Raw genomic sequence first — 14529 nt, forward strand, 5'->3', positions numbered from 1 at the left:
CATACAATCCGTTTTTTACCATTTTGAATTTTAGCTTCTGAAGCTTCTGAAAAGCTTCTGAAATTTCCAGTCGCTCCAAATAATTTTGAACAATTTTTCAGCAGAAACTAAAGAAAGAAGGGTATGATTTTAACTTCCCATGAACCTCCAGTTAGTGGGGTGAGTGTAAAATTCAGTCACAGGCCCAAACTTCAGGTCCCAGTATATTTGAATTCTTGCTTTCCTTATCAAATATGGTGGGGACAGAAAGCTCACCCAATTTAGTGGTGTAATTTCCAGCAAGTCTACAGAAATCCATATAAAGCGGAAATGCACCTCTTAAAAGGAGGTTGCATTCCATTCAGAAAAATTAGGGTGAGATGGTTTACTTATAGAGAAATGAGTCAGCAGCAAACCTTGAGGTTCACTGGAGATATTGGGCAAAATTTTGAAGGTGAGGAGGGAAGTTCTTCCCGTGAGTAGGAAGAAGATTCCCAAGAATGACATACCCCAAATTTAAAGAAAGATGATTTAGACTGAGAGCTTCAGGAGCATCACCCCAGAACCTGGACACAGGAAAAGCTTCAATCGTCTCACAAGATTGGAAAGGGATACTAGCAAAGCACAGCTTTTCACTTTGCCATGTCTGCCATCAACTACTGTCTTCTACCAGGTCCACCTGCTGTTTAGTTTCTGAGACCACTGCTGCTCCTTTATCTCCAACTGTTGCTTCAGTCTCAGTATTGAAGCAAAAATAGTACCCATGATCAGCAGGAGAGCTTAACCAGCATAAGTAAGGCAAAAAGAAAAACAAAAAGCAATCTCCAGTCTAAAAAATACCTTGGAAATCTGCTACACAGAATAGCACTCAGATCTCTATTGTAGCCAGTCCTTCAGCAAGAACACACAACTTAAAGGGAGAGGTATAATTGCATTAGAAACAGTTCAGAGAAGGTTCACTCAGCTGATTACTGGGATGAGAGGGTTGTCTTATGAGGAAAGGTTGAGCAAGTTAGGCCTATATTCATTGGGGTTTAGGAGAATAAGAGGTGATCTCATTGAAACATACAAAATTCTGAGGGGACTTGACGGGATAGATAGTGGGAAGATTTTTATCCTTGTGGCGGAGTCTAGAACTAGGGGTCACAATTTAAAAACAAGAGGTCTCCTGTTTAAGATGGAGCTGAGAAGGATCCAGAGAGCAGTGGAGGCTGGGTCATTGAATATATTCAAGGTTGAGTTCGATAGATTTTTGATTGATAAGGGTGTCAAGGGTTATAGGGAGCAGGCAGAAAAGTGGAGTTAAAGTTACAATCAGATCAGCCATGATGTTATTGAAAGGTGGAGCAGGCTCGAGGGATCGAATGGCTTACTTCTCCTATTGCTTATGCTCTGAAGAGCCAACATGAAAGATCAAGCAAATGTACTGCGAAGGCAGTTGGTAAATGGACAGTCATCAGAAATGGGCCAAGTTTCGCATGCCAGGAAACGACAATGGAGTGACTTCATGAATATGTTAACCAAGAGGCAGCCAATGCAATCAGATCACATAATGGTATGTGTTTGCCCAGATTTAAGTGACTATCTTAAACATGGAACTCGTGGCCAAGCCGTGAATAGCAGTTATGGCCAACCGTTGCGGTTCCATTACATCTGGTTTGGCACCCACATCCTTTGGAAATGCTAATTTCAAAACTGCTTCTGGGTGTAAAACTCATTCACCAATCTGATTATGCTGCTAAGAACAGAGTATACCCCATCAAAGCATCTTTAAATGTTAATGGACTATTCATGAATCCAGGGTGTGGAAATGATACAAGATTTAAAATGTTACAATCAAGAATGGGGATGGGTTTGCATCTATCATTTTCACAGATATAACTTTTGTACTATTAGAAGCATATGTTTAGGGATAAGGCAAAAACTTGCATGGATAACCACGGGTAGGACTGATCATCCGCAAAGATGGGAAACAGCTTCATTGAGTGATCATCAGAGTGACTACTATTTGATATTAAGAAGAGTAAAGGGGAACTTGCAGAATCAGAAGAGGCCCTACAAGATATCGTAGATCAAGCAAAATCTAAAATTTAGAATATGGATTGTGTATGAACATCAAAAAGACAATAAAAATGGTAGTTAGAAAGAATACATTAAAAGAAAGAGTAAAGATTGAAGTGAATGGTGTCACACTGGAACACGTAAATACGTTTGTTTATTTAGGACAAATGGTAACAGAGAATGGCAGATGTGATGCAGAAGTCAGAAGAAGGATAGAGACAGCCAGAAGCAATTTTGTGAAGATGAAGGATGTGTTAACAACAAGAAAGCTCACTCAAGCTTGTAACAAGGAAAAACTCATAGGATGCTACATTCTTCCATTTTCCTGTATGTCTCAGAAACCTGAACAATAAATAGAGATCTATACAAGAAAATAGAGGCCTTGAAATGTGGATGATAAGATGTATTCTACAAATTCTGTATGCAGACCATAAGACAAATGAAGAGGTTCTTGAAATTGCAAGGTCAAAAAGAACTCTAAAAAGTGACATCCAGAAAAGAAAATGTCATTATTTTGACAGCAAAAGGGAACAGTGAACAGAATCTAGTGGTTGCACCGAGTGTAGGGCAGTACCAGAAGTGTGCAGGACTTCTGCTCAGAGGAAGGACGGCTGGCCACTTGCAATCACAAGGCAGCCAGCCAATAAGATATTCATAGTGGAGGGGCCTGGGCAATTGTGCGGCAGGGGCAGGCTGGAGGTCGATGACCATGCTATTACCTCACAGAGTCAGAGGTCTGAGCACCATATTTAAAGGTGTCCAGACAGGCATATATTTTCTGCCATCCGGCAGCATCAGTCTGGCTGTGTGAGTGAACATTTTGAAAGAACAACTGCTGCTGCAACTGCTATTCTGACCCCCCCTAGAAAAATTCAACTGCTGCTGCAATGACCTGCTGTTTTTGGGTAATTTCTCAGTGCAGAGAACAAGTTCAGCGGTGCCTCCTTACATCTAGGAAAGAACCTGTCCTCCAGGCCATCCAGGATTGACAGGAGATCCTGTTTACCAGCAGAAGGCCCTGTTGCCTGACCAAGGTGGCCTAGATGGAGACAGCAGCAGAGGTTAGCAGCCATGGGGTCCACAAGCAAGATTAGATCCAATGCCACAAAAGAGTCAATGACCTTCTGCAAGTGGCGTGGTGTAGTCACTGCAAAGTGGCACTCACGATGACATCAATTGGTGTAAATTTCTGAGTGGAGAGAGATGCCAGGCAGGAATATGGTTTCTAGGCCTCAGCGCTAGATGGAATATGTGGACTGAATAAATGGGAGCCAGTTCATGCTGTAAAAGTTGGACCAATTGCAAGACAGTGTCTGTGTCTGTGTGTGTAGCACTTACTATAAGATGACATTAGCTGTTGTAGGCCTGCATGATCGTAAAGGGGTTTTCTGTCCAGTGGGATAATACTTAATTGTTCTATCTTCAAAAGAGCGCATAACATCAGAGAGCCCTCAAAGATTGATGGCAGTGTCACTGATATCCGCAGACTGTCCTCTGCAGAGGAACAGGCGGTCAAACTGGCCGGCGGGGCAGGGTGGACGCTCAGTTGTGGGCTGCAAGGCTGGAATGTCAAGACAACAAGAGTGAGAATGTCTCCAATCTGGAGTCAAGAATTGGGCATAGAGGAGGAATGCGTGATACAGCACTGGAAAATGGGGCTGTCATTTGCCCTAAACTAATTCTTTTTATTCTCCGCTGCAGGTCCTCGCATTCAGGAGGGATGTCAACAGCAGCTAGCATCAATGCAGAACTCCATTCCTGAGGATGGTGACACAGAACAATCAGCGGATGCACTGTCACATCATGTCCCCACACTCCACCAACGCAGAGACAGTTGGTAACACATTCATGATTAGGCTTGCGGTTACAATCCGGTGAGCACATCACAGGAACGGTGCAGCAGCTGATGGAGGATGTCACAGCTGCTGAGATCCCTGACAGTCAGAGAGCTGTTGGAGACCAGCCAGATGCTGAGCAGCATGGATGACAGGCCTCTGGGGAAAGCCTCAAGAGATCTGCTGAAAGTGCAAAAGATCGGCAGAGATGTCAGAGGCTATGCACAGCCCCACACAAATGGTGAAGGAGTCCATCTAAGCCTTGAATTCTGCCATGTCTTCGGCATGTATGCAGATGGCTTCCTCTGTGGAGATGGGAGTGACTACCATGTTCTGTAGAACACTAAGTTGCTGCCGGATCTGCGCTCAGCCCTACATTCCATTGGTGCAGCTTTGGGCTCCAAACATCAGTGGCTAGGCAAGATGCAGCTGAGGCACCTTGACCTCCCTCCAGATACCCCTTCTCCTCCTGGAGTCAGGGAGCTGCTATTGCACTGAAAGCCAGTCAACTCACAGGTGTCTTCTCAGGGTGCCAAAAGTGAACTGGCACTCCTCATCTCCTCTGCCTGAGGTCTCAGTGCCTCCATTAGGTTAGGGCAAGGAAGGTGACCCTGCATCTGTGCAGGAGACCCTCAACAAGCTGGAACCAGAGGGCGCCACCAAAGTCACCTCAGGCAACGGGGCATAGCGCTCAGGAGGCTGTGTCCACATCAGCTGCAGGTGTCAGGTTCGCACCAAGGTGTAGTGAAAGCAAATGCTTTCTAATGGGACAAAGATCTCCAATCAATCAAGGGCATTGCACTGTAATGTATATATAGTTTTGATCACTTCATTTGTGTGCGTTGTATGGTCATGTTGTTGAGACATATCCAGACAGATGGCAGCATGTAAGAGCTTCCAGTTCATTGACAATCAATGATGGCTGAGGTTATTGATGGATTGTCATGAAGTTGGGCAGACTCCTGAGGCATCTAAAAATGGCAGTTAGGACCAATTATAGGATTCACACCCCTATTCCTGGCGCTGAAAATTTTTGCCAGCGCAAAATAAGGGTCCAGGCAGCAAGCCCACACCCTGCACTCCCGACTTAGCTGGCTCCATTGGGAGGACAGGCTTCTCATACACACCCACAATTTTTATGGAGTTGGGCCAGCTTCTGGATGACTCGTGCCTCATGGCCTCAGAGGAGTTATGAACCATAGTCTGGATTCTGGTACTATTTGAAAGGCATGTTTAAAAGGTCTTACCCAAGCCTGCTCCTTGCCCCTATGTCATTTCCATCCCTCTCTATACCTGTTCCATGTCTCCCTATGGCCACTCACCCAGCATGCAATATGTACAGACCACTGAGCCATATAATAACAATGGCAAGTCCTGAAATGCTGAGGAATGAAAAGCACCCATTCAAAAATTGGCTTTGAGAAACCTGCTGTCGTTACAAACCTATAATAGTGGCAATCAGACAGAGCCATTCATGGAATCAATAACAGAAGCTTTCCCTCACTATACACCTCTCAATCTTGTCCAAATAAATGTACAGACATTGACAAAACAGAACAAAGAAAGAATAACTTATTATAACCTCATTAATCAATGAAAGCAACCCCTCCACTTTCACCTGTCAAAACAGAATCCCCGTTGAGCTAATTCATTTGTGGGTCTTGGAGTTCAGCCAGATGTGCATAATGAGACCATTTTGAGAAACAGACGTCCGGTCATCTGTCTCTGTATGATTGTGCAGCTATGCTGCAGGATTCAAAAATGGATTAGCTCAGCGGGCAATCAACTTTGACATTGACATTTGTTATGTGCATAGTGCAAACTTGGTGAGTGGTAATGGAGGGGGCATGGAAGGGCCCTGGTGGGCATGAAAGGGCCATTTGGACATGCGGGGGCATGGGAGCATGGAAAGGCGCTAGAGGGCATTAAAGGGCCATTTGATTATAGAGGTGGCATGGATGGGGGCTTGGGGAGTTGGTAGGTGGTGTGGGGGGTGTGAGGGGTGAAGGCTAGAGGCCTAATAACGTTAAAAACAACTCGGACAAAGTCCCAGAGAACTGAGGCGGGCCTTCTAACCAGCCTCCTTGGCACTCGACCTCCTGGCTGCTTCCGGGCCTCTCTGGAGCGAAAATTGTGTGAGACAAGGCTGTTTATATTGAGGCAGGTCAGCCAAGTGGGAAATTTTCTGACTTGAGCTACTCGCCTCAGTAGCAAAAGATCATGCTTGGAGGTTTCGCTGTTTGTCAAGCCTGGGGATTGAAAACTCAGTGGCAAGCAAGCATATGGTGCTCATCCCAATATCACCTCTTAGAAGCTGTTTTTTGAACCTGAGGCACTCCATCACTCGCATGTACATGCATGGAGTTATTAGTGAGGTCTTCTCAGATTTGGAGCTTGTTTAAGTGCAGCATCTGCAACATCCTTCCGAGTCAGAGGTGTGTGTGGCTTTGAGGGGATCATGCATATGGGCTTCTTCATGCCAAGAGCCCACAGCTGCTTCCCTTCTAGGTGCCACATGTCGCACGCCTGTAGGTTGGTCTGGAGGGAGTGTGCCCCATCTGGTGGGACTTCAACCCCGATGCTTCTTGAGGCAGAGATCAAGAGATCTAGCAGGGGTTGCACTCTAGCCGAAATCAGGATTCACTTAATGTGTCAATTAATGTCTCTTGTGTGCCACTCCATTGCCCTGGAATCTGAAGCTGGAGCCGTACCACACATCACCACAGGGTCTTCTGATTCTTCCATTTCATCCTCATGAATCCCATTCCTTCATCTCTACTGTTGGCAATTTCTCACCTCTTTTCCTTGCAATATTGTGTACGGCACAGCAGACTACAATGATCTGTGAGACTCTGTGTCACATATTGCAATGCTCTGAGCGGTCCATGCAGTAGAACCTCATCTTCAGCAGTCCAATGGTCTGTTCTATTGTTGCCCTGGTTGAAGCATGGGTGACATTGTTCCTCTCCTCTGCTAGGCTTTTTGGGTTCCACACAGGTGTCAAAAATTAGGTCTTCTGAGGAGGGCTCCTCCCTGGAACAAACCAGTCAGAAAAACAAGGCTGCAGTGACTTTTAAGGCTATTAGCATTGGATTGCCTCCCATTTCACGGGGCCGTAGTTCTTAATGCAGGAGCTGACATAGGTCAGTGACTGACTGGTGTGGCATCCTCAGCCATCTTTGACATTGCCTCTTCGACATTAGTCGCACTGGTCCATGGTTATCAGCATCTGAGCAGTCTGACCCTCTGCTGCCATCCCTTGTTGTACTCCAGGCCATTGCTGCACGAAGCCCAGTGCCAGCCTCTGCTGGTTCCTCTCCTCCTCTGCCACAACATCAAAAAGCACTGGATGCATGAGATCCATTCTGTCAGCCTGAAGTGAAATGCAGCTGCAAGTCAGGCAAAGATCTGGTCAGCACAGTCTATTTGTGACTTATTCTGACTAAAGGACTGTGGACCAATGGGGAATCCACTGCTTTGCATTGGCCTCACTCTGATTTCCGCCCACCCCACGGTGTAGTATAAGGTTCAGGCACATAGAGGGTTAATGTGGGACTGAATACAGTACCATCCATACAGTGATATAAGAGAACACATGACTGCACCCAGAAGTCAGTCTATTGTTGGACAGAGCCGTGTGCACAAGCAAGGATGAGACAGAACCTAGCTTGAACCCTTTACTGTATATATGTATTTATTAACTACAAGAACTATGTGCAAACAGTTAGCCTATTTAAGATTTTGCAGACTTCATTAAGACCGACCAAACAGTATTCAACACCCTACAACAACCGTAGCCACTTTCTTTCTTGACCTGGTCTCTGGTCACCTCTTTCTGCTGTCGCAGCTATATTCCTGGCACTGACACTGGAACTGCAAGCAATCACCCTGCACTCTCCCTCAGTTACTTATGACCTTCTCTCAATCACACTTCCCCTGCCTTTGGTGACCCTCAAGCAACTCACCATCACCTCAAACTGTATGCCCCCAATCGCTTCGACCTGCCCTCGACGCTCCCAGCCTCACCACTGACCTGCCCTCTTTACCTTTGATCTCCCCTCTATTATGCTTGATCTGCCAGCAGTAGAGAATGGCCTTCCAGATGTCATCTAACTCCCCCCCCTCTGTCCCCCACGACCCTTCTTAGTCCTGCCATGACATGCCCTCCCTTCCATGGACACCATGTCCAGATCTGCCACCAAGCTTAATGCAACAGCTCAACTTCCTCTCTCCACTACAATAAAGCTTCCCATACAAGAAAAGCTGTTCCTACTCACTCAAAATCCGCAAGGAAGACTACTTCGCCTGCTGCAATCCACTTTTATCCAGTTGTGAGTCTGAAGCCATGTGTTTCTCATTTGCTGCCATCTTAATTGCAAAGGTGCCATTTAATTCGGCGAGAATGTGCTCCCATTCATGCACATGCTTATGCATTAAAAATGGGTTGCCACCTTGTGCCATCAGGAAACCCAAGCTACCTCCACTAGCTGCCGTAAAAGGTGGCGCAATTGAGCTGTCCTCGATTGTAGGCCTCGGGAACCTGCTGCACTGCACAGATCTCACCCAGCCTGAGTCAGAAGGTCAGGCGAGGTAGAAGCTCTAGATTTCAAGGTAAGTAATTACGTGCGGATAGGCAATCCAACTCAATTGACACTCCATTGGAAATGATGGGCCTTAATCTTCTCCCTAGGTCCAATCACTGTGTAGTTAATCAGTTGACTAACAATTCATCTAGCCATCAGCCTGACAATGGTTACCTGTCCACTGCATCACTTTGGACTCACCATTTCAAGAAATATCATTTCTTCAGCTCGTTCCTTCTTGGTAATTTTCCTCTGAGCATACCCACGCCAAATCTGAAAAATCAAATGCAGTTATTGCGATCAACTTTTGTGCAGAAAAGGAAAGATTTTTAAGGTGATTTTCTCACATGATAAAAATATAAATCTAATCATATATCCGACTGAGTGTAATCTTTTAAATATTTAAATTCTTGTATATAAGTTAAATGCAGATTCTAAATAAAACAGAATAAACTATGCATAGTAAACTAATTTTGTTAATACATTAGTGACAGTCTGTCGAAAGAGACAAATGAAGATTCTTGCTGAAAAACATAACTATGATGTATGCTATAGATTTGTTTAACATAAGGTAGTGACATACAAATAGAATGGTGTTTTAGTGTTGACCCATATTGATTTTATTTGTTGCTCATGAATTAAAAGAATTGGGATTTGTGCCAACTTTCCAGGATAATAAAACCAAATATCACAAATTGCATCAGATCAGAGAATACATTAATCTCAACAATATTATTGTAATGTAAATGATGCTGGCAACTTCTCAAATAGTGTCTCTGAGACTGCACCTCCATTTTGGTTCTTGCATAGGGGATCAACATTTTTTTTCTCATTTACTGTATAGTTCCTGAAATTACTAGCATGCTCTCCTTTAATACCGAGTATTCTGCACACTGGGATCCCATTCTGCTACTTCCTTAGCTCAGAGGTGTCTTGTTCTCTCTTAAAAAGATACAGTTGGACAGAACCATAAGCTTATAAATCACACTTAGTTCCCAGAGGTTAGTCATCCAGTCCTTGAAGTGCCTTTTCACTTGCCCCTTTGTTCTTTTGATGATGATTTTATGCTATCTAGTTACTCATTCACCAACTAGTGGAAATACATTGGCCGGGATTTTCAGGCCCTGCCTGCCAACAGGATTTTCCAGTCCCGCCAAAAGTCAATGGACTTATGTCTGGCCTGCTGCATCCCCTGCGGCAGGTCCCACCACGGCGGCAATGGAAAATCCCAGCCATTGTCTACCTTGTTGTGTCCTGAACTGTCTAGCACAGTCTCTTGGATGAGCACATCCTGTACACTATGCAACACATGCTTCCATCCGGAGGTTAATTTTCAAGAAATGAATCTTCTAGCAAGAATGTCACTTCAAAACATATTGTAGTGCCAGGCTCCAAACTGCATTTCATTGAGTTGACCTCACTCAAAAATAAAATGTTCGCTCATTCATACATTCTACCTTGGCTCAGTCAGACATCTGTCATTTCCAAATTGGAAAGTTGTGGGTTCAAGCCCCAGTGAAGAGTCCTGAGTACCTAATCTAGGCTGACACTTTAGTACTGAGAGTGCTGCACTTTGGAGATGCCACCTTTTGGATGGCATTAATGCTGAGGTGGGCATAAAGCATGACAGGTTTCAAACAAAAGCAGGGGGATTTTCCCAGTGTGCTGGCTATATTTATCCATCAAGCAAGACCACTAAAGAAACAGTTATCTGATCATTTACCTCATTGCTTTTTTTTTTGTCATTTACGGAATGTGGGCTTCGCTGGCTAGGTCAGTATTTTTTGCCCATCCCTAATTGCCCTTGAGAAGGTGGTGGCAAGCTGCCTTCTTGCATCGCTGCAGCCCCTGTTAGTGTTGTTAGGGAGTTTGTTCCAGGATTTTGACCCAGTGGCAGTGAAGGAATGACAATATACTTCCGGGTCCGGAAGGTGAGTGGCTTGGAGTGGAGCTTCCAGGTGGTGGGGTTCCCATGTATCAGCTGCCCTCGTGCTTCCAGGTGGCAGCGGTCATGGGTTTGGAAGGTGCTGCCGAAGATGCCTTGGTGAGCTCCTGGAGTGCATCTTGTAGATGTTACACACTGTCACCACTGTTTGTCAGTGGTCGAGAGAATGGACATTTGTGGAAGGTGTGCCAATCAAGCGGGCTGCTTTGTCCTGGACAATGTCAAGCTTCTTGAATGTTGTTGGAGCTGCACTCATCCAGGCAAGTGGAAATTATACCACCACACTCCTGACTTGTGTCTTATAGGTGGTAGACAGGCTTTGGGGAGTGAGGAGGTGATTTATTTCTTGCCTCTGAACTGCTCTTGTAGCCACAGTATTTATATGGCTAGTCCAGTTCAGTTTCTGGTCAATGGTAACCCCCAGGATGTTGATAGTGGGGCATTCAGCGATGGTAATGCCATTGAATGTCAAGGGGCGGTGGTTAGATTCTCTCTTGGTGGAGATGGCCTTTGTCTGGCACTTGTGTGGAGCTAATGTTACTTGCCACTTGTCACCCGGATATTGTCCAGGTCTTGCTGCGTTTGGATATGGACTGCTTCAGTATCTGAGGAGTCACAAATGGCGCTAAACATTCAGTCATCAGCGAACATCCCCATTTCTGACCTTATGATAGAAGGAAGGTCATTGATGAAGCAGCTGAAGGTGGTTGGGCCGCGGACAATACCCTGAGGAACTCCTGCAGTGATGTCCTGGAAGATGATGATTGACCTCTAACAACCACAACTATCTTCCTTTGTGCTAGGTATGACTCCAACCAGCCGAGAGCTTTCCCCCTGATTCCCATTGACTCCAGTTTTTCTAGGGCTCCTTGATGCCACACTTGGTCAAGGGCACCTCACCATATTTGGACCATGCTCAAATTGTGCAACTGTGTTTTTTTTGTCATGAAAAACTGTTACATCAGGAACAGTCTGTACTTTAATGTTGCAATAACTGTTACAATATTTGAAAAAAAAGAGAGGCAGTGCCACGCCAGCAGTCGGAAAAGGAGAACCCAAAGGCTGGATTCAGGATCAAAGCAAAGTAAGGTTGCTGCTGCTGTTTCTGTTAATTTAAAGTGTGACCAGAATTGGCTTCCAATCTTACTTAGAGATGGGAAGGTGTCAAAGGGTTGGAAAAACGGCAAGTAAGAACAGAAGAGCATAATAAAAAGGGGCAGAAGTAGACCATATGGCCTGTCAAGCCCCCTCTGTCATTCAAGATGATCACGGCTGATCTTGATCTTCAACTCCACTTTCCCGCTCCTCCCCATAACCCTTGATTCCCGGAGAGACCAAAATCTGTCCATCTCAGCCTTAAGTATATTCAATGATGGCGAATTCACAACCCTCTGGGGTAGAGAATTCCAAGAATTCACAAGCCTTTGAGTGAAGAACTTTCTCCTTATCTCAGTACTAAAAGATTGGCCCTTATCCTGAAACTGTGCCCCCTTGTTCTAGATTCCCCAGACAGGAGAAACTACATCTCATCATCCACCCTTCATAATTTTGGATGTTTCAATGAGATCACCTCCATTCTTTGAAATTTCAGAGAATGCAGACACAATTTACTCACCCTCTCATCCCAGGTTCCAATCTAGTGAACCTTTACTGTACAGTCTCCAATGTCAGTATCGCCTTCCTTAAATATGGAGACCAGAATAGCACACAACATTAATGGCGTGATATTGCCAAAGCCCTGTACAATTTTAGCAAGGCTTATTCTTCGACTCCAATCCCCTTGCAGTAAAGACCAACATGTCATTTGCTTTCCTAATTGCTTGCTGTACCTGCTAACGTTTGTGTTCCTTGTACGAGTGCACCTAAATCTCTGAACATCAGCGTTTTCACGGCTTTTAAAAAATATTCTATTTTTTTAACCTCACACATCCCCACATTATACTCCATTTGCCACCTTGTCGCCCACTCATTTAAACTATCTATAATTCTTTGGAGCCTCTTTTTGTCCTCCTCACAGCTTGCATTCCCACCTAGCTTTGTATCATCAGCAAACATAGATACAATATTGTATCTCTATTCATCTAAGTTGCTCATACAGATTGTTAAATAGCTGAGGACAAGGGTAGCACATAGATGGGAACACCACCACTTGGAAGTTCCCCTCCAAGTCACTCACCATCCTGACTTAGAAATATACCGTCGTTCCAGCACTGTCGCTGGGTCAAAATGCTGGAACTCCCTTCCTAACAGCACTGTGGGTGTACCTACACCATATGCCCTACAGCGGTTCAAGAAGGCAGCTCACCACCACCTTCTCAAGGACAATTAGGGATGGGCAATAAATGCTGGCCCAGCCAGCGAAGCCCACACCCAGTGAATGAATAAAAAAAAAACTGATCCTTGTGGCACTCCACAAGTTACAGCCTGTCAGTTTGAAAATTCCATGTTTATCCCTACTCTGTTTCCTGTCTGCTTAGCAATCCTCTATCCATGCTAATGTATCACCCTCAACTCCATTTTCTGCATTACCCTTTTGTAGTAGTGGTACCTTATCGAATACCTTTTGGAAATCCACCACATCTGCTGGTTCCCCTTTGGACGGAATCTTCCATGCCCGCCGGTAGCAGGTGTGATAGGTGGCCAGCGTGGACAATGTGGCGCAATCTGATTAACGATGGCTGGAAGGCAAGTCGCGATCATCCGCTCAGCCTGCCAACGGCAAACACATTTCCTGCCAACAGTCAGCGGGAAGCTCATTGTAATACATCAGCATCTCATTAGAAGGCCATTCCACCAGGCTCTGGACCCCCGCTGGATCGGCCATCCATCTCGGTGGCAAAGCATGTTGACATGCTTCACAACAGCACACAAACAACTTACGCTTGGTGGCCTTCATTTTGGGGGAACTGAGGTTAGCAAACAGCATCGTTTTCCACAGCTCGCCAGAGTTGCCTGTTGCTTTGCAGGCTTCTGGGGAGCAGGGGGGCCTGGACGAAGTGCCGCCCTGCTCTCGGAGGCAACTGTTTTCAGGGGGTGGTGTCCGGGACAACTGCTACCCTGTCATGGAGGTGACTGAAGTCAGGATGGGGGGGCGGGGTGGTGTCCAGGGGCAGTTGCTGCCTGGCCTCAGAGGTGACTGTACTCGGGGTGGTAGTGTCCGGGGGCAACTGCTGTCCTAGTGGTGGATCCCGCGCACAAGCAATCAAGGCGGGGGGCAGCATAGGCCAGGGAGCTGGTCATGCAGTAGGGATACCTGTATAAACTGACCATCCCTTTACAGCTGAGATAGTTCTGGCGCAGCCACAGTGATATGATTGGGGTCGGGCTCCTAGCCTGCCTGCCCACGCAAGCAACGTGGAGGCACCAATGTGCCACCAAGCCCTTCAGAACTTACCCCCCAAACAACCCGGCACAGGCTGCAATTCTGCAACCATTTTACAGGACTGCACAGCAGTTGGACAGAATCTTCACATAGCCTCTGGAATAACTGGCTCCTATCTGGCCGAGGGAAGCTCGCTTGTGCTCCATGATCAGGGCAATCTCATAGAGACGCAGCCTGAAACTTTAGATGAATCCGATGCTGTGTCCCCCTTCACCACCTGAGCCCTTCAGGAGCTGCTGCATAGCATCAATGGTCGCAGACACTGGTGCGATGGGGGCCAGCTCCACCTTAAATGTCCTGAGAGAGCACAGAGAATGTGAGAACTATATGGCACCTGCCCATTACATTCTAGCAGCAATGACCAGCACCACTGATGAGTAGGCATCAGTAATGTTTCCAGGGAGTGTGAGGCCGGACCATGACTGTGGTCTGAAGGCTGCACAGAACACAGGGAAGAGGCCCTGGACTGAGACATCTGCTTTTTATCTTGTGCAGAAAGGTTTCACATCCGAGGGACAAGAACACTGCTCATCAGAACAAGGGACCGCAGGCAGGGAGACATTCTTAGGAGTTTATTGACAATAGTCAACAGTATGTACAAGTGACCAACACCCATGCCCAGGCTGTGCAACTACTTTTCCTTAACTGCCCTAACCATGCCATTACATCTTGGCGCTCCCCGGGCTCCACAGCGATGGTGGAGGCAGCCTGCTGACTGCGACAGCCTGTCTGTGATAACTTTGC

The 14529-nt window shown here is 46.0% G+C and overlaps 1 protein-coding gene across 1 annotated transcript in view; it reads right to left on the reverse strand.

Moving 5' to 3' along the window:
• LOC144686962 (dynein regulatory complex protein 11-like) overlaps positions 1-14529 on the reverse strand; it is a 378502-nt gene that overhangs the window by 289944 nt on the left and 74029 nt on the right. The window contains exon 5 of the mRNA XM_078552808.1: positions 8660-8731. Coding sequence (XP_078408934.1) covers positions 8660-8731 — 72 coding nt within the window. The remainder of the gene's footprint in view (positions 1-8659; positions 8732-14529) is intronic.

The sequence above is a fragment of the Cetorhinus maximus genome, chromosome 11 (assembly GCF_964194155.1).
Source record: "Cetorhinus maximus chromosome 11, sCetMax3.hap1.1, whole genome shotgun sequence".
In the NCBI taxonomy this organism is placed as follows: domain Eukaryota; kingdom Metazoa; phylum Chordata; class Chondrichthyes; order Lamniformes; family Cetorhinidae; genus Cetorhinus; species Cetorhinus maximus.